Source organism: Hippocampus comes, unplaced genomic scaffold (genome assembly GCF_001891065.2).
Source record: "Hippocampus comes isolate QL1 unplaced genomic scaffold, H_comes_QL1_v1.1 scaffold107, whole genome shotgun sequence".
In the NCBI taxonomy this organism is placed as follows: domain Eukaryota; kingdom Metazoa; phylum Chordata; class Actinopteri; order Syngnathiformes; family Syngnathidae; genus Hippocampus; species Hippocampus comes.
The window spans coordinates 742,302-760,747 of NW_017804846.1; the positions used below are offsets into that span (position 1 = coordinate 742,302).

At 43.3% G+C, this 18,446-nt stretch overlaps 1 protein-coding gene across 3 annotated transcripts in view; it reads right to left on the reverse strand.

The window, feature by feature from the left end:
* Positions 1-70: 70 nt before the first annotated feature.
* Positions 71-18,446, reverse strand: part of rab3gap2 (RAB3 GTPase activating protein subunit 2 (non-catalytic)) — a 24,122-nt gene continuing 5,746 nt past the window's right edge. For 2 of the 3 annotated variants that reach the window (XM_019876628.1, XM_019876618.1), the window contains 26 exons: positions 16,851-16,999; positions 16,686-16,765; positions 16,365-16,457; positions 15,761-15,900; positions 15,155-15,350; positions 14,828-14,971; positions 13,907-13,989; positions 13,429-13,493; positions 10,924-11,014; positions 10,711-10,832; positions 10,366-10,579; positions 10,140-10,237; positions 9,950-10,058; positions 9,727-9,887; positions 8,608-8,782; positions 8,370-8,528; positions 8,183-8,289; positions 8,024-8,090; positions 5,495-5,565; positions 5,388-5,423; positions 5,237-5,311; positions 3,648-3,863; positions 3,206-3,295; positions 2,626-2,850; positions 2,386-2,550; positions 71-634 (listed from right to left, as the gene is read on the reverse strand). In XM_019876628.1, coding sequence (XP_019732187.1) covers positions 482-634; positions 2,386-2,550; positions 2,626-2,850; positions 3,206-3,295; positions 3,648-3,863; positions 5,237-5,311; positions 5,388-5,423; positions 5,495-5,565; positions 8,024-8,090; positions 8,183-8,289; positions 8,370-8,528; positions 8,608-8,782; positions 9,727-9,887; positions 9,950-10,058; positions 10,140-10,237; positions 10,366-10,579; positions 10,711-10,832; positions 10,924-11,014; positions 13,429-13,493; positions 13,907-13,989; positions 14,828-14,971; positions 15,155-15,350; positions 15,761-15,900; positions 16,365-16,457; positions 16,686-16,765; positions 16,851-16,999 — 3,284 coding nt within the window. In that variant the 3' untranslated portion in view covers positions 71-481. The remainder of the gene's footprint in view (positions 635-2,385; positions 2,551-2,625; positions 2,851-3,205; positions 3,296-3,647; positions 3,864-5,236; positions 5,312-5,387; positions 5,424-5,494; positions 5,566-8,023; positions 8,091-8,182; positions 8,290-8,369; positions 8,529-8,607; positions 8,783-9,726; positions 9,888-9,949; positions 10,059-10,139; positions 10,238-10,365; positions 10,580-10,710; positions 10,833-10,923; positions 11,015-13,428; positions 13,494-13,906; positions 13,990-14,827; positions 14,972-15,154; positions 15,351-15,760; positions 15,901-16,364; positions 16,458-16,685; positions 16,766-16,850; positions 17,000-18,446) is intronic. The other variant, XM_019876635.1, reaches the window with a different exon arrangement.

The following is an 18,446-nucleotide window of genomic DNA, read 5'->3' on the forward strand; positions in this document are numbered from 1 at the left end:
TATTTATTATAGAGGAAATGTTCTTTGCTGGGGAAAAAAGAAAATGAAAAAAAGACAAGCTCAATGCTGTAGTGCTACCTCTTTGTTTATTCTGTCCATTGGGACCAGAACTAGTAAATAAAAGGCTTTCAGGCACTGCGAGTACAGAAGTGCTTGCATATATGCACATCCATCCGTCCATTATCGCAATAGTTTATCCAGACACACCATGAAACAAGGTTCTTCCTCTTCAGACATAAGTGACGCAGACTTGAATGAAGCTAAGGATCATCAACTCAAATATTCAGGAGTATCATAAATTACTACATACAAAAATATGGGATGTTAAAAAGATTATTAACATGAAGAAGGAAATAAACCCCATGTGAAAACAAGGGAAATGTGGCCTTTGTTGACTGAACATTATTTATTTGAGGAGCTCATGATGTGTCATGTGAGTCATGTCCTAAAAAAAATTAACTGTCAATGTCCAGAGAGTCAATCAGTCTTCCGTTGTAAGGGCGTCCACGGCCTCCAAGAGGTGCAGCGCCAAGCTGTACTGGGCGTGGTTCTCCGGAAGCATCTCTATCACATGGCCCACCAGCCTGCTCGTCTGAAAGAGGGGCACCAGGGGGCAACGCAGCTCACTGGGGTCCTGTAAACCCACAGAAACATGCAGTGCTAGACAAGTCATTCATGGATGACGTTCAAATGACTATAAAATTGGCATCAACTACCATTAACCACAACTAATGAATTATTTAAGTCAAAAAAAAGGTATAATTACAATTAACCAATTATTTAAATTAAAAAAAAGGGTTAAGGAGGCAATGGACTCCTGCAGAGTTTGGCACCTGCAAGTTCACATACCGTATTTTCACAACCAGACGGCGCACTGTATTAAAAGGCGTAATGTCAGTTACGGGTGCTATTTCTGTATTACCCACATTATTAGCTGCCCTGTCCATTTTGGAGAAAGTTTAATAATTTTAAGTGCACCTTCTGGTCATGAAAATATGGTATATTCGTGGATTTTGTCTCACACACACACACACGAAAAGACGCACTGGATTATGAGGCGCACCTTCACTGAATGGCTATTTTGGAAATTTTTTTTCATACATCAGACGCTTCGTATTAAAAGGCGCAATCTACAATGCCTCCACTAGATGGTGCTACGCTCCTTCCATTCAACTCGAGAGGCATCCGTTCAACTTGAGAGGCGTTCATGACTGCCTATGAAAAATGTAAATTAACTATGACTGTACTTAAATGAAACTACGAAAATTTAAAATAATGCATCTAAACAGAAAATCAAGCGAGGAAATCACAAAATAAATTCTATATCCCCCCCTACAGAATTTATTTTGTGATTTCTTCGCTTGATTTTCTGTTTAGATGCATTATTTTCAATTTTCGTAGTTTCATTTAAGTACAGTAATAGTTAATTTACATTTTTCAGAGGCGGTCTTTAATGCCTCTCAAGTTGAACGGACGCCTCTCGAGTTGAATGGAAGGACCGTAGCACCATCTAGTGGAGGCATTGTAGATTGTTTTCAACAAACACAGGTGTGTCTTTGTCCGTCTCCTTCCCTTCTTTTCTTTCGGTCAACTCGAGAGGCGTTCATGACAGCCTCCGAATAACGCATTGGCATTTCCTTTATCGTCGTTCCAACAATACGATGAGATAAGACAAGAAAACCTTTAATAGTTTCACAATGGAGAAATTCCCACTTCACAGCAGCAAATTTATGAGAGGAAGAAGTAGAAGAACAAAATAAATAGGAGCTGCTGGAAAGGCAGCCACTCTCGCGGCGCCATATTGAAGTCACAATAACACAACAAGATGTCACTCGTAGTTATTTATTCCTCTGTTGTGTATTCACAAATGATGAAATCACAATATAAATTCTGTCGGGGGGGGGGCTATAGAATTTATTTTGTGATATCCTCGCTTACAAAGACGTACCTGTATTTGTTGAGACTGTTTTAAAAAATTAACACCACAGCTCTCCTTTTTTTGGAGCTGCAACACAAACTTATTTAATAGAGCAGCGACACAGTTCACTGAAGCAACAGCAAGTTATAACATTGAAAGCATATCTCCAGGAAGGAGCCATCTTGGAGTCGACGTATTACCGTAATGACAATACAAAAGACGCACCGGATTTTAAGGCGCTTGGTGAGCTTTTAAGAAAATTGAAGACTTTTTGGTGCGCCCTATAGTGCGGAAAATACGGTATATTTAGCGATTTATTTCAGTAATAAAATTTATTTTCCCCAAATTACCCTTGAAAATAGTGGGAGGAATACTGCTGTGTATCCCGAGGGAATTTCAAGAGGGCCTTGGCACCACATGTTAGGACCCGCACAGATGTCAAAAGAAGAAAGTGGCAGGGTCCTCACCATAGCCTTGAGCCACGTGCACAAGGTGGGGGGCAGGCGGGCCAGTATCTCCATAGCGGGCTGCGTCTGGTCCTGATTGTGCAGCAGTGAGTAGCTCAGCCTTTGTCCTGTGATCATCAGAAGCTGAGAGCCCAGCACGTCCTTGTCTTCTACCTGCAACATCACCTAAGAGGCACAACCGTGCGTCAAGTCCAAATGTGGCCTTATGTGCTCATCAGTAAAGGTCATTAGCAGACCTACCTCCTCTGCGTGCGGGTCCAGGCCCTGGTTGTAGAGCTGGCACACCAGGTGTCGCCGCAGGATGTCGGGGGTGACCTGCAGCAGGCCTCCCAGCTCCAGACACAGCGAGGGCCACCACACGGCCTGGGGACCATTCGAGGGCAGCATGCGGGGTCCGGCACTCGAGGCGGACACGGACGGATCGTCCATACACTGCACCCAGGCGGTGAGCACCCGGAGAAGAAACTGAGGGTGTGGAAGAAAGATGAACATGTGACTGCCATGATAGACAATGATGACAAAGGGCATGAAGATAATCTTTTAGCAGCAGGCTATAGTTTGGAATTTTTCATCACTTTTTTTTCCTGCAATGCTTCCAAAGGTGCGTATGTGTGTGTTGGACTTTATTTTTATCCAATCCGAATTCAGCAATGCACTGCCATGTCAATCTAATGTGCCCTCAGAATCAGTAACACTGAGCCAACAATCAAATGTGTAAAGGAAAAAAAAAGGATTGACATCGCACTTTTCACAGAGAAGGTTCATAAAGTGTTTCACATCGTTAAAATACAATAACAGAATCAGAAAAGAGAAGTCTCACCTCCTGTCTTAATAAAACCAGTCCTGGGTCGGTGTCTCCACTTGGCAGGAGCTGAATGGTGGTCAGGTCTCGAAAGAAAGCATTCTTACCCTGGATAAATTATTTGAGTTATTTTTCAGATAAATGACTGAGTATTTTCACTGCCCATATGCATCACTTTAGCATTTTAATGAAAGAAAAAACAAAACTAATTCACACTCCAACTTTAGGACAAATTTAGGTTAGGTCACAACCAACAGAATAGAACGCTGCTGTACAAACCCAATGAGGGAGCTTGGAAGCTGAGGCTGGGAAATTAATCAAAAATGTAAACACGGTTTCAATTTTGACATGTTGCGATCTTCAAAACACGATAATGTGTAGAACAGCGTCGTGCATTTGCAAGTTCGCGACATTTGCGAAAGTAAATGGAGGGCCCGTGTATGACTCCCGCCTCCCTCACCTTACTGTCAAACAGGCTGAGGGGTTTGACCTTCAAGCTGAAAGTCAAGGCGGCGTGTAGCAGGGAGGCTAGCAGACAGTGATGCTGCACCAGGGGATAGTGAACACCTTTCTGATCGAGGGCAAGTTCAGCAATGGAGGCAGGGCCCTCGGCTCCGCACCACACCTCCTCCACGGACAACTCTGGAGGAGGAACCTCGGCTACCGCAGAATCCGCCTAGAAAGAAGCAAGGGGCGCAGAGAAAAAGGATGAATTGAGGAAAAAAAAAAAAGATGAAACAGCGATTTTGTAGCACACACGTGCAAACATGCTAACGAATAAACACAATAACATTTTCGTGGTGTTCTTACAAAACATTACTTTGGTCTGCTTTTCTACAATGCATCCGGGTTGTAGTTATAGCATTTCGTAAGTTTTGCGTAAGTTTTTTTGTACCTGTGCCCAGATTTCTGCGTCAAGACAATCCTGTCTCGGAGGTCTACAGACAAATCCTTTGACTGCATGCTTGTTTTGGGCTCTGACTAGGGCTTGGCAATTATGAAAAAAAATAATCCTTGGGAGGCTTTTATGGCCCGAGCATTCCCATATTATCGAAACGTACTGCAGCCAGAAAATTCTTGAAGTTAAATGATTATTTACTGAAAACCAAGTTCTCATATTTCCCACACTATAAGGCGCTTCAGAGTATAAGGTGCACCTTCAATGAATGGCCTATTTTAAAACAGTTTTCATATAAAGACTGCACCGCATTCTAAGGTGCATGGAATAGAAGCTACAATAATGGCTGCAGTTGTGTTTTGCATCCGTTAGGTGGAGCTACACTAAAGGAAATACAATACAATACAATACAGCTTTCTTCAGATAGAGCTTTCACAACCGCTGCAGCTGTAACAAAGCGCTTGGAATCCAGGAAGTCAGAATATTGATCCATATATAAGGTGCATCGGATTATAAGGCGTACTGTCGGCTTTTGAGAAAATTGAATCCTTTTTGGTGCACCTTATAGTGTGGAAAATACGATAAGTAGTTTGAATATTAAATATCTTGTCGTTGTATTGTCTTCAATTAAATAAAGGCTGAACATGATTTCCAAATCATCTGTTTTTATTTACGTTTAACACAATGTCCCAAGTTCAATTGGGCATTTACGTTCACAAACCTCGGGAACTTGTCATTGCACAACACTGTTCTGCACATGAATAGTTTTTCTTCATTTACAGTGTTTTTAAGATCGTAAGAAGACAAAATCGAAATCACAATGAATTTTATATGCCCATCCCTAGCTGTGACATCCACTGTCAACTGTGGGGACCTTCTATAGACAGCGGTGAGCCTTTCCCAATCATGTCCAACCGATTGAATTTACCACAGGTAGATTCCAATGAAGGTGTAAGGGACTTTTCAATGAAAATGAAAACCAAAACAGCACAAATAGGAGCTGGCAAGCGTAATTTCCGACTCATGCTTTTTGCAGACTGATGCGAGCCACCGGCCACTCTTCATGCCGTGTTGTGGAGTGGACACTGTTTACTTACAAAGTCATTGACAAAAGACAATGGGCACTGATTCTTAACCAAGAGTCCAGTCACCTCCATGAGGACCTGCAGCAGCTGGACACAGCATCCCAAAAAGGAGGTCATAGCTTTGTCTCCCATTCCAACATCCTTCAAACAAAACAAAATCCATCAGAATCAATCTTTGGAGAAAGTGAGTGATTTAGAACGTTTTGAAGACACTTACCCGTCGGCACAGGCGATCTTTGGGTGCTTTTCCCACCTGGAAATAACGAGATGAAACATTCCGGTCCGGGGAAAAGATCTCTTTGTTATTGCGAGGGAACTGCTTACCTTCTCAATGAGGAAGGCTGCTGCCGAGAAGCGTTTGACAATAAACGTACTCCACATCATCGTGCAAATACCTGTGAAAACGATGAGAAGGTTTCACAGAGAAAGAAACTGATTGCACTTGTCCCAATGGCCAATGCTCAAAATACAAACAGCATTTACAATTCATTGTAAAAGAAACCATGAATGGAGTGACATCTTTTTCAGCCTTTTTGAGAGCCTTTAAAAGCAATAGCCGTACTTGCAAAACAAAAGACGGAGGTGAAAAAAAACCCCAAACATCTATGTACAGTACACAAAGCAAGAGGGTTTGGGAAAAAAAAAAAGGTGGTATCATTTTAAGAATGTCCATCCATCCATTATCTGATCCGCTTATCCTCACGAGGCTCGCGGGTATGCTTGGAGCCTATCCAGCTGTCTTCGGGCAGTAGGTGGAGGACACCCTGAACCGGTTGCCAGCCAATCACAGGTCACACGGAGACACACAATCATTCATGCTCACACTCACACCTAGGGACTATTTAGAGTGTTCCATTAACCTGCCTTGCATATTTTTGGAATGTGGGAGGAAACCGGAGTACCCGGAGAAAACTCACGCAGGCACGGGGAGAACATGCTAACTCTATACAGGAAGGCCGGAGCTGGAATCGAACACAGTACCTCTGCACTGTGAGGTCGACACGCTAACCACTGGACCAGCAGGCCGCCTAGAATGTGGTCCACATTTTCGTCGGTTGCCTTATTCATGGCAAATATGTTCCTCTGTAGCATTTTCAGGGGGGGGGGGGAAAGTGAATTACAAATCAAAGTCGTTATCCTGCGATTGGCTGGCAACCGGTTCAGGGTGTACCCCACCTACTGCCCGAAGACAGCTGGGATAGGCTCCAGCACACCCGCGACCCAAGCGGATCAGAAAATGGATGGAGTTATTACTATTGTTATTATTATTATTATTATGTTTTGGGAGAAATGCACACATGCCCTTTTGAGGAAAGTTCAGCTTTGTATGTCGCCGATATACCATGGGCACAAAGATATGACACATATTGGATCTGGATGGTGTTGACTCTTGACAGTGCCTTCTTATCAATTGCGCATGCTTAGATTAGCTCCACGAACGGTTGTGACATGGAAAGCTTGCGCTCTGCTCTGAAAGCCAACACTCGCGCTTTTCAGGTCGGAGACACAGCGGTGCGTTTGTTCTCATCGCTGCGGTAAGCCTAAGGTGTGCTCAAAAGAAGAATTGCAGCCTTGTGTGTGGATTCTGACTTGTGGCGGAACAGGACGTTTTACTCATTTTTTAATTGGCCAATTATGCACATGACCATACTTGACTGTTTATTTTTTTTACACTACAATCGGTAAGGCAGGCCATTTTCTCCTTTCTCATCGTGCCATACCCATCTCTATATTTTGGACTCCAAGTGCCGATGTTTCCCACAGCGGCACCTTCCTCCACAAAAAGCATGCCCATAACTGCCGTGTCAATTTCATCTGAATTGCTAGCAAAGTTTGATTAAAAAGTAAATTGTTTTCAGTGCCTGTCCCCTCCCGTGTGCAAATAGTGTGTATTGTGATTGGAAGACATGTCGCAAAGACTTACTTAACACTTCCACCGCACCTAAAAAATAAAATTCCCGGCATATTCCATATTCCAAGCTTTATTGTGACAACAGTGCATGTTACTGTATGCATAAATTTCCAACAACTTCCCTGTCAAAGCGCGCATCGGCCAATTTTTTTATTCCGTTGTTATTGCTGTAAATTTTTCCGAATGACGGAATTCCCTCGTGGCGAAGGAAGACTCGAAGCCCTGAACCTAAAGGGACCAGAACCGACTAAACTTGCCAATCTTGCCAAAATACAGTCAAGAAGTTCCCCCCTGCGCCTCCGACACACATCACTGTTACAAAATTGTCTGTTCTTACAGGGAACAACAACAAGAGGTACATTCCACATACTGTCCATAGGTAGAACTACAGTAGGTTGGACTGTAGGACGTATATTAAACCGTAAAAAGTGAAGAAGCAGATTGCTACAGAGAGGGGACACGGATAAAAATAAAGGAGGGAGTGGGGGTATTTTAAAAGAAGCACCATCACACCCATTCAATGGAATGCACCCGGATCACGATGGACATCGCTCGCGCATGTTTTGGCAACAGTGACCGCAAGCTTTGTTATTTCATCCACAGGCACCTATGAAATAAATAATGAAGTAAATAAAGTTACTAGCACGGCGGCGGTCTGGGTCTAGCTCGCTTAAAATCCCGGGGATGTATTTTTAAGCAGGTGAAACCTTCAGTGCAATTTTGATTGGAGTCGCAACATTGTGCAATTCTAATTCAAATTTTGAATGGCTGCAAAAACCAGGGGCCGAGTTGGCCACACAAAAAAAGTAGTTGGCACGCCCCACACGCACTGCGTGAGCGTTTAGTCAGCTTCCACTGCATCGGCCGATGTGCGGCAGGCATAAGGCTTTGTCAACGTCAATGTCGACACTGGATGACTCTGTTATGTGAGAAAAGCCTACCTAGTTGGATATGCGGACTGGAAACAAGCTTCAGATGTTCAACGGCCCGGCACAAGTGTGCACCCTCCTAAAGGAACAACATGAAAGAGGATATCAACAATGATGCATTTGAAAGAAAAATCCTAATGTGTGAGCGTCTTGATTGTGTGTGATTCTAACCTCTGGGTCTTTGTTCCACTGCACCACAAACTCCCAGCAGCAATGAGCGAAGAGCAAGTTTGGGGAGAGGGAGTGTGGAAAGCGCTTGCAAACAGTCATCAACACCTCTGCGTGAACATGCATATAAGATTGTATCCATGTCATAGGTACACGATGTCAGATCACCCTGATATGATTTCATCCTCACCTGCCGTTCCATCCGCGGTCTCTCGACTTTCTACCACTTTTACATCTTCTCCTGCACCCTCTTCATCCTTATCCTTGCTCTCCTGAAGGATTTCTTTGAGTTGCTCAGAGGCCAGGTTGTGCCTGAACACCCACTTGGAGACATTGTCAGTGATACCACCTTGAGAGACGACAATTGAGTTTCAGGCTTAAGAACGATCTAGCAAACACAATAAAGAAATCATGATTAGGACTTGAACCTGAGCCTCCCTCCAGCAGTGTTTTTATGGAACACAGCGCAGCGGGGCCTCCTGCTGCTCCGACAGTCGGTGGCACCAAGAGTAGCGTCTGCAGCACAAGTACATCCTCCAGCTGACGAACGCACACCACCCAGTGCTCCAGCTCCAAAGACACAGCTTCCCACTCTGACTGTAACTTTCATATGCCCACACAGAGAAAGCAACACCTGTAATTTACCTGCTTCAGACAAAACATGTTCTGACCATGTAGCGGTCAAATGGGGGTTTTTTTGGACTATTTAAAACAGTTTGTTGGCATATACTGTAAGAACGTCTCCATTGTGAGACAAATAAAGGTTTTCTTTTCTTATCTTCTAAGTGGATGGTTTTTGGTTAAAAAAAAATTACACCAAGGACTAAGAATTACAGCACATTAAACGCGCTGCAATACTCGACTTTTTCGGTCACTTCTCATGCAAAATGGGCCAGATATCAGTGGGGCGGAGCTAGGAGGCTTACAGCAAGGTGTACGACTAGTTGTTCTCAACCACACCGTCTGAAGAGATAGGCAAGCAGAAACACAGCAGCAAAAATGGACAGAAACTGACTCATGAAGGCAGCGCTTCAACACCACGCTGCCAAATTACAATTCAAGCAGTGTTAAGATCCGAGACCCAGCAGACACCCCCCCTGCACGCCGACTGCCAACTTGTCCGAATTTCTGACTTGTCGGTTATCAGAAGCTAACGTAGATTAAGATGTTGGGTATCATTGGAGATCTGCTTGATATTTTTGGGGGTTTGACATGATAAGACACAGCTTTCAACTGTAGCTCCCGCTTGGAAATGGCGGCAAAGTCATGGTGGAGAAACACAGTTGCTGACGCCGTTATGTAAATTAATAGCGGAAACTTAGAACAGCTCACTCACAAAGACAGTTTCGGAAAAATACCGTAGGCAAACAATTAAAATAAGTTCACTTTCCATAATATGAGAGTATTTTGGATTTTTATTTTTCCATTTATATCTTAAGATGAGTGGGGCTCAAAGGAATAAAGAAACACTTTCTTCAGTGATCCAAAACAGAGGCCCCTAGTGACAATTACCACTTTGGCTAATTCCAAGTGTGTGTGCATTCTACCTTGCTGTCTGCCCTGTTGGTGATGCTGGCCCTAGCGGCACGATGAGCAACAAAAGCAGCCAGCAGAGCGGCCGCAGAGTTGTGTGACTGCACCAAGATGTTGCGGCACTGCTGCCACCAAGGGGACACAGATTGGGGGTCCCATGACTCTTCGATGGCGCCTGTTGAAAAGGGGCAAAATGCAACCTTGTGTTTGATCACTCAACAGATAATTTATACATACCGTCCATGTTGCTGAGGAGAACCAGTAATTCGTGAAGGTTTCGAAGACATTCTGTCGGGGTCTGGAGCACCTCCTTTTCTCGTTGCAACCATACACTTAACAACAGAGACTTAAATGAGACAAAGGGAAAAGATTATGTTGCTGTTAACAGCCATCAAGAAGAAAATGCTATTTTTATCTGTGGTCTTACTAGTAGCTGCGTTGGGCCAATGGCAGCCTGTTGCAGTTTGTCACAGATCTTATGTGGTGGGCTTTTACCACACAGGCAACCCCAGAAGATGAAGCTCCCTGCAGAGAAAACATTTCCTGTTAAGTCAACCCTCATTCATGTTGTCCTTCATTAATGTTGGAAATTGTGTTGGGGTTACTGGCACATCTAGAAAGCTAATGCAAAGAGAAATGATAACTGTGTGTACCTAACTGGTTCCATTCTGGTTCAGAATGGTGGATAAGCTTTAACTGCCCATCCTCTGTGCATTCAATCTGCGAGAGGAAGGTTTGGGCGGGAAGAGGTGCGTCTGGTGCGTCTTGAACAAAAGAAACGCTGGGCCTCGAGTTGAGCTTGGTGTAACGTTGCAAGGTGGGACTCACACGTGCCAAATCACCCTCAGTGCCATCAAGGGAGTCCAGCTGAATGTGGGGTTTGTAGAGAAGGGTTCCAATATTTCAAATCATTATCTCACTTCTTCTCTGACTCAGCTTAATGACATTCAATTCAAAAGGCACATTTTGTTTTGGTGTGGCTGCGCGTGTGCACCTACAGCCTCGTTGCGATCCTCACTGTCGGCAGAAGAGTTCATGTGGTGGATGTCAGTATAAAGCTGAAGCAGTTTCAGCCGGGAGGAGCAGAGCTGCATTAACACTGGATCCACTTGGTCGGCGTCTGGTACAGAGACATTTTGGACATAGAGATATCAAAATTAAGATATGAGGAATACTCAAGCCAAAATGCTCTTTCAGATAAGCGGCTCCACCTTGCTGCTGCAGAGCGCTGAGTAAGGCGCATGTGATGTTCGTGAGACACAAGACAGGAATGCTCTTGTTGGACAGCAAAGACTCCAAAGCCTCCAAAGGAAGAAAAGAAAAAAAGACAAACCAAACTTAGAAATGTGTGTGACTTTGACGGCGAACGCGTGTTCTTATTTGTAAAGCTAAGTTGACAGCAGGGACGTGCGGCCACGGGAGGCAGACAACGAAATACGAAAAAAATATATATACCATATTTTTCCGCACTACAAGGCGCACCTTTGATGAATGGCCTATTTTAAAACTGTTTTCATATATAGGGCGCACCCGATTATAAGACGCATAGAATAGAAGCTACGATATTGGCTGTGGTTGCGTTATGCATCCGCTAGATGGAGCTATGCTAAAGGGAATCTAATACCATACAATACAATACAGCTTTATTTATATAGCGCTTTCACAACCGCTGCAGCTGTAACAAAGCACTGTGCAGGACATTTAAAATACAGTACTATGTCCAAGAAATTAGAATATGTATCCATATATAAGGTGCATTGGATTATAAGGTGCACTGACGGTTTTTGAGAAAATTTCATGTTTTTAGGTGTGCCTTATAGTGCGGAAAATAAGGTATACATTTTTAATTTATACTCATTCACTCGTCTGTGCTTCGTTAATTTTCATTTAGAATCCAATAATGCCCACTGTATAATGTATGTGGATACTTGTAATATGCATTCTGATTTTCGACTGTCAGTATGCATTTAATATTTCGACATATTTGGTTTGGCTGATCTCAGGAAACCAGATGAAGTGCGAGGTGAGGCAGACAGCATCCTGCCTCCACACTGTGACATTTTTAATTTATTATAATTCATTTACTCATAATCATAAACAATGAAGCCAATGTTTGTTTTTTGCGTGATATGACTGTACTTCTAAATGGAAGTACTTAGTTTTCAGAGAAGATACAAATTGACAAAATAAATGAAGTTAAAACTCCATAACTGAACAATGCAACAGTGCAATAAAATTTTCAAAATTCGTAGTGCAGAAAGACATTTCACTATATACAGGCATATTTTGTTCCATAATCTTTGGGGAGAAGCGTCCCCAAACAATGTTGCCATACATGGGAAAGCCCCTTTTTTTTAAGCAGACTCCACAGATAAACAATCTGTGTTAGAATTGTAAAAGTAGGGACCAACTTTGCTCATGATGTGTTTGAGGCTCCCACAGCAAAAGAAAAGAACACTTGCATTCATACTTATGCTAAAAGTGGAAACTTCGCTAAATCAGAATCCGTTATCTTAATTTGTTACCCCAGGATGATATTCTATCAGCTATGATTAATTCTGCATGTGGCATCGAAGAAAGGAACTTTAGAGACTGATTGAATGACTGATACAGAGAGCAAGATATTCATTTGGACATGTAATTTATCAAAGGAGACACAGTTTTTTTTTTTGGCCACGACATTCATCAAAGGAGAAGAATCTGTGCTTGGTGGTTGCGCCTTCTCGGCAGCGCGCGTGTACCAGAACTGATTTGTTTGGGAGGAATGTCGATGCCATCTGACTGTCATTGCTGGACAGCTCCGGGGCGCTTGTGTTTTTTGCACCTGAAACGGGCGGCATTTTTCACATCCCCGCTGTGTTCAGCGGGAATGTCGGTGCTGTTGGACAGTCTGCGGCTGGATGGATGGATGGCTTGTGGAGCCGACGATGAGAAGAAAGGAGCGTCAGCGCAAAGCGCCGATGCATATGTGGAACTGGGAGTCGCGGCTTGGAATTGAAGCGGATTTACATGGGATAGGAGATGTGAGCCAATCTCTTTTTCGTCAGTGGACGCTGCAGCTTCTTGTTTGCTTTCAAACTTAGCTTGTAGCAGACGCGTGCACATTTTCAGCATGACGTCTTTGATCCACTGGTGAAAGGACACTTTGATTCGCTTCTCTTTCATCTATAACTGCTTCAAACAACGTGTGTGCAGAAAAGTGGTTCAGATTGCACGACTGTCTGTGTCTTATGTGTTGTGTTGTATTATTTTGGCATTTTATGTTAACTGTTCTTTTGATGGCGGTGCGGGCACCTGCAGCGGCTCCTCTCTCTCCTGAGGAAAGAAATTTCATCTGTGCTGTATGTTGCAGATGTAGCACATTTGACAATAAAGTTGACTGCAACGTGAACTTGGTTTAATAACAGCTCATTCAATATCACCCATTGGGTTTATGTACAAATTGTGACACAATTAAGTTTAGGCTATTAACGCGAGTTGAATTCTCTTTTTTTTCTGTGAACTCTGAAACTCACTCAACCTCGTTCTACCACGTCCGACTACATTTCTCATTAACGCTGTGACTGCTGTGGCAAACTCTGTTGACAATATGCGAATCTCATTGGGCATACACCACAATCGCGGAACGACACGTTCGCCTTTTCCATTCACCGTTCCCTGAAATGCGCTTACGGTAGCCGTTGGGAACAGAGTATATCAACAAAGCTTCATCAGACCTGTTTTTGAATGGAGGACTGTTTGATATCCAGCAGCACGTCTTTGGCCTCACTCTCCAAAATATCTTAAAGGAGAAGAAAAATCATCATACTGAATGTCAGTGATTTTGTTAAATCCAACCAAAGACTAATGCTCAATTTAACCTAGTAGTCTCTTTGGTAGGATTATTTTAAAAGACAACATCAAGTTTATAAATTAAAATGGCTTTAACAAAGTATTAATTGCAGTTAAGACTCCTCAAACCAGTTACATGCTCTTGATACATACAATTGTCCCTCAATTAACACAAATAGTTCATAACTTTCATATAACCTATTTTTTTCTTATTTTTATTTTGAATATACACTACACCTAAAATCCAAAATAAACAGCAATTATAACTGTGCACAATTACAAAGTCAATAGAGAAGAAATAATTATTTTCCTATTTGTACTGTCAACGGTAAATACACAGTTGGGTCAAGAATAATCTCTCACCAGGCTCCATATCTCTGCTCTTGAGTATTGTTGTCAGTTTCTTAAACAAATGCATATCTTTGGCCCCTTCACTCTTCTTGTCGCTGAAATGAATCCAATGCATTCAAATCATTACAACAATCTTTCTATATCACTAAAATACCTGAAAGTGAATCTCGGGGGTCTCAAATCTTTGTCGTGGCCCACATAGGTTATCGGTTCTACTATCCCTCTTTATGACTGGGATCCCATATAAATGTATGCTTGTCTCATATTATCACATATGCACAACAAATTGTTGGACAACTAAATTTTGAAATCAGAAGCCGGTAAAAAGTTAGCCTGGCAAGCCACGTCCAGCCATTGACTAGTCCGCGGGCTAATGGACAATCGCGATCAACTGGTTGGGCACCTCTATTGTCATGTATACAGGCGATCCCCGCTTGACGAACTTTCGTATTGTGAACAACGGTACATACGAACATTTTTGCGGGTACAGGTATGTTGAAAAATGTTCTCGGACAGAGATGCTGTCAGTCCGATTTTGTATTGCGCGCCTTTTTCCGAGTACTGTAGTACTTCTTTCCGCCGCTAATACCGACGTGAGGCACTGTGAGAGGAGGAGGAGGAGGAGGAAACGCCTGTCCCCATGAAGAAGTTCGAGACGGAACTCTCTCCCCCTCCATCATCTCCTTAAGCCTTCGAGTACATCTTCCAAAAGTAAGTTAAACTTCATTTTATTATACTTATATAAACCTTAAACATACTTATATAAGCCTTAAACATACATTCCATACAAAATATAGCACTGAAGCAACTTACGTACGAATTCAGTCAACGAACGATCCTTCGGAACGTAACTCGTTCGTTAGCTGGGGAGCGTCTGTATATGTATTGACGTTAACCAGTGTGTACACATGTACTGTCGGTGAGTGGAGCAACCTGAGGGCCAGGTGGAAGGGAACATTCACAGTCCTTAGGGTTCCTGTGACGGGATCCAGCAAACACACTTGATGGATGTGGATCTTCCAGCCCTGACTGGTCACACTGTTCACCCCTAACAGACGGTAACCCGCATACAGCAACCTGGAGGTGAACACACACACACACACACACACACACACACACACACACACACGCACACACACACACACACACACACACACACACACACACACACACAAAAACCTAAGAAATCCAGAGTGGTATCATATATGCACTGGTGAAACACCAGGTAATTGACATAAAGCACTGGTTTTCTGTGTGCACCTGCAGTGTTTGCCGACATTGAATGCGCCCACTCGAGGTCCATATTGCATTGCCCATATCTCCAGGATCCCCCTGCGCGGGGCGTAAATAACCAGAAACAGTGCATGGCGCCTGGGGACGGAAGTTGAGAGGGAACTTTCCCGACTGACTTGCTCCTCTGGAACATGCAACCAACCCAGCTGCGCATCTCTGTAACCTTCAACAACATTGTCCAAGTCATGTCAAAATTCAGGTAAGTATATTTTGCCCTAGACACAACAGTTCCACCGCCCATGCTTGGCCCATCACGACCACAATGAACAAACGCTCTATTCCCCTCACCATCTCAAAAAGAGGACTAAGCTAGCCTAGTCATGCCCTTACATCATCAATTTGCACCATAATGCTTATATAATAACATTACTACATCAAAGAGCATATTACTTGCTTTTTTTTAATTAATAAACACAAGCAAGAGAAAATGAGGATAAGGCATCGATAAAGTTGACCCCACTTTGCACTAAAGATGCCATTTACAAAGCATCTTTTTAAGCATAAGCAACAGTATTGACTTCACAGCACCATTGTTGTGGCCTGCATATTATTCTCCCCCTGCTTTCCCTTTACCTTTCCACATACGAATTGCAATCCCTCTGTTTAGGTCCAGCAGCGTGACTCGACCAAAGTCGTCAGTTACTCCGGCTAGCGTGTTACAAGGGGACAGGCAAATGGACTCGCCATGGCGGCGAGAGTCCGGGAGACCAAATCTGAATGAGAGAGGTCAGTTTGAAAACTGTACACCAACAAGCCTCATTTTATAACATTTACAAAACAATACATTTAATTACAATATTTATCATGGCCAAAACAGTGCTGTTTTTTATTTCATTTGAGGTTACACAAGAGTGTAACCTCAACATATAAGTTGGGTCACTTGAGAAACAAGTGACCCAACTTATATGTTTTTCGACTTATGAGCTGTCATTCAGCTGATTTTTTTTTTTTTTTTACATTGATTTACTAGCTCAAACTTGAGACACAATTGCTGTACAATACTATGGAGGTATTTTTTTCTCATTAAAGTAAATAATGAGTCTGGAAACGATTAATGGTATTTACAATCATTCCAGTCAAAAAAGATGATTTGAGAAGTGAGTCTTTTGAGTTACAAGCATGTTCACAGAACTAATTAAATCCGAATCTCAAGGAACCGATGTATTTTGAAAGGCACCTGATCCCCAAGGGTGTGGCAGGTTCAACCTTGGGCTTGTGTTTCTGGACTGTCTCATCTTCATTCTTATGCTTATTCCATCCTAGCCATCCACTGAAAGAGGAGCGTAGAGACGAGACAAAAAGTCAAAAAAGGAGAGTGAATGAAGCCGCACACAAAATAGTAAAATGGGACAAAAGAGGAAGGATTGCTTGTGTTCGAGTATTGTCATTAGCTGGGATCATTAGTAAAGGTTATAATAATCATTCAGACAATATTTTCACCAGTTAAGCTCTTATGTTTTTATTTCCATTTTGCACATGCATTCAAAAGCTTGCACACCTGGCAGCACTGAAGAGGGCTGATGTCAGTTTACTGGCCACAGCGAGAGCCACGTGAGAAAGAAGAGGCTGGGTGCTTCCCTGAGAACACACACTGATGAGTATTCATGCCTCTCATTTACCCCAGGCTGGAAATATCTTTTTACAAGTAATGTAATGGACTCACCTCGACAGCATAGTAAAAGCCAGTGTATGGGCCCCCTCCGACAGTCACGTACTGGCTCATGGCAGGGGGGCTGCCTTTTACTGAAGCATTGAACCCCCCCAAAATAGAGGCATTCTTCATCTGATCAAACACATTTAGCGTCATGACACCTACAAGAGAGAGAGAGAGAGACAGAGATAAAGAAGGATTTGTGTGTGTGTGTGTGTGTGTGTGTGTGGGTGTGTGTGTGTGTGTGGGTGTGTGTGTGTGTGTGGGTGTGTGTGTGTGTGTGGGTGTGTGTGTGTGTGTGGGTGTGTGTGTGTGTGTGGGTGTGTGTGTGTGTGTGTTAGAGGAATTATGAGCAAAATTGTATCATGTGTAAAGTTTCATTTAATTGGGGCACGTCTAAACGTTGGGGTGCGTATCCGGCACCCCCAAATGCGTGTGCACAAAGGTGCTGGCCACCTGGGCGGAGGGCTGTTGAAGTCCACAATTAGCACGTCTATGCAGGTGGGCGATCAGAGGAGAGAGGGCTAGATTCGGTCACAAAGGGGGAATGAATAATTCGGGAACAGCGGTTGAACAACAAAAGACGATTTGAGAACACCCGTCGCGCCCAGGCGACATTGGCCGTCCGGAAAGTCTGCAACATGTTGATTCAGTGTAGACCAGACAGAAAGGCGCCAATGTACCGGTGGTTCAAAGCTTAAACCCAGGTAACCAATCACTACAGAGGGGCCGGACCGGGGGTGCGGTATGCAAATATCGGGGGCAGTGTTTTCCTTGTATGTTACAATAAAAGTCTGAATTGGCGGGAAGGGAGCTCGAGCATGATCGCGGAGCAACTAAACCGTCGTTCGCTCTCAGAGATCCGCTTCCGTCGATATTGAAGACAATTTTTCCTGTGTGCCGAGTCATTTCTTTCACTTTGGCCGAGAAAAACTGACATTTCTGTGGAAAAAAAAAACCTCAAGAGACATACTGTGTGATGAGCTTATGACGGCCGGCATGTACATGTATCTTAAACACATTCTTCAGAAACAAAGACTGTATTTTAATCTCTCCAGATCCCAAATAACAAAAATGGATACCACATACACGATAGGGAAAAGTACAAACAGAGTGGAACCAGAAGGAATAATTAATTGCACCTCGAGATGGATACCCTCAAAGCTACCCAATATTTGAAATTGTTGTGTTGACCAACAAGCTCACTCACGACAGTTTGTCCATGAATTTGACAGCTGTCTAAATCCCTACCCGCAACAACATTTCATAACCAAGAGCAGTTACACGTACCTTTGGAAAAAACTCACAAAATGAAGAAATTATTTTCTCTCAATTTACTCGCAGGCATACTAAGTGTGAAATATTTTGCTGAAAACAAACACAGGAAATAGAGAGACCTTAAATCAGGGGTGCCCAAACTTTTTGGACCGAAGATCTACTTTTCGTTCAACCAACCTCCCGGGATCGGCCCTTACCGCGCACGCACGCGCACGCACGCGCACACACACACACGCACACACACGCGCACGCGCACGCACGCACGCACGCACACACACACACAAACACACACACACACACACACACACACACACACAAACACACACACAC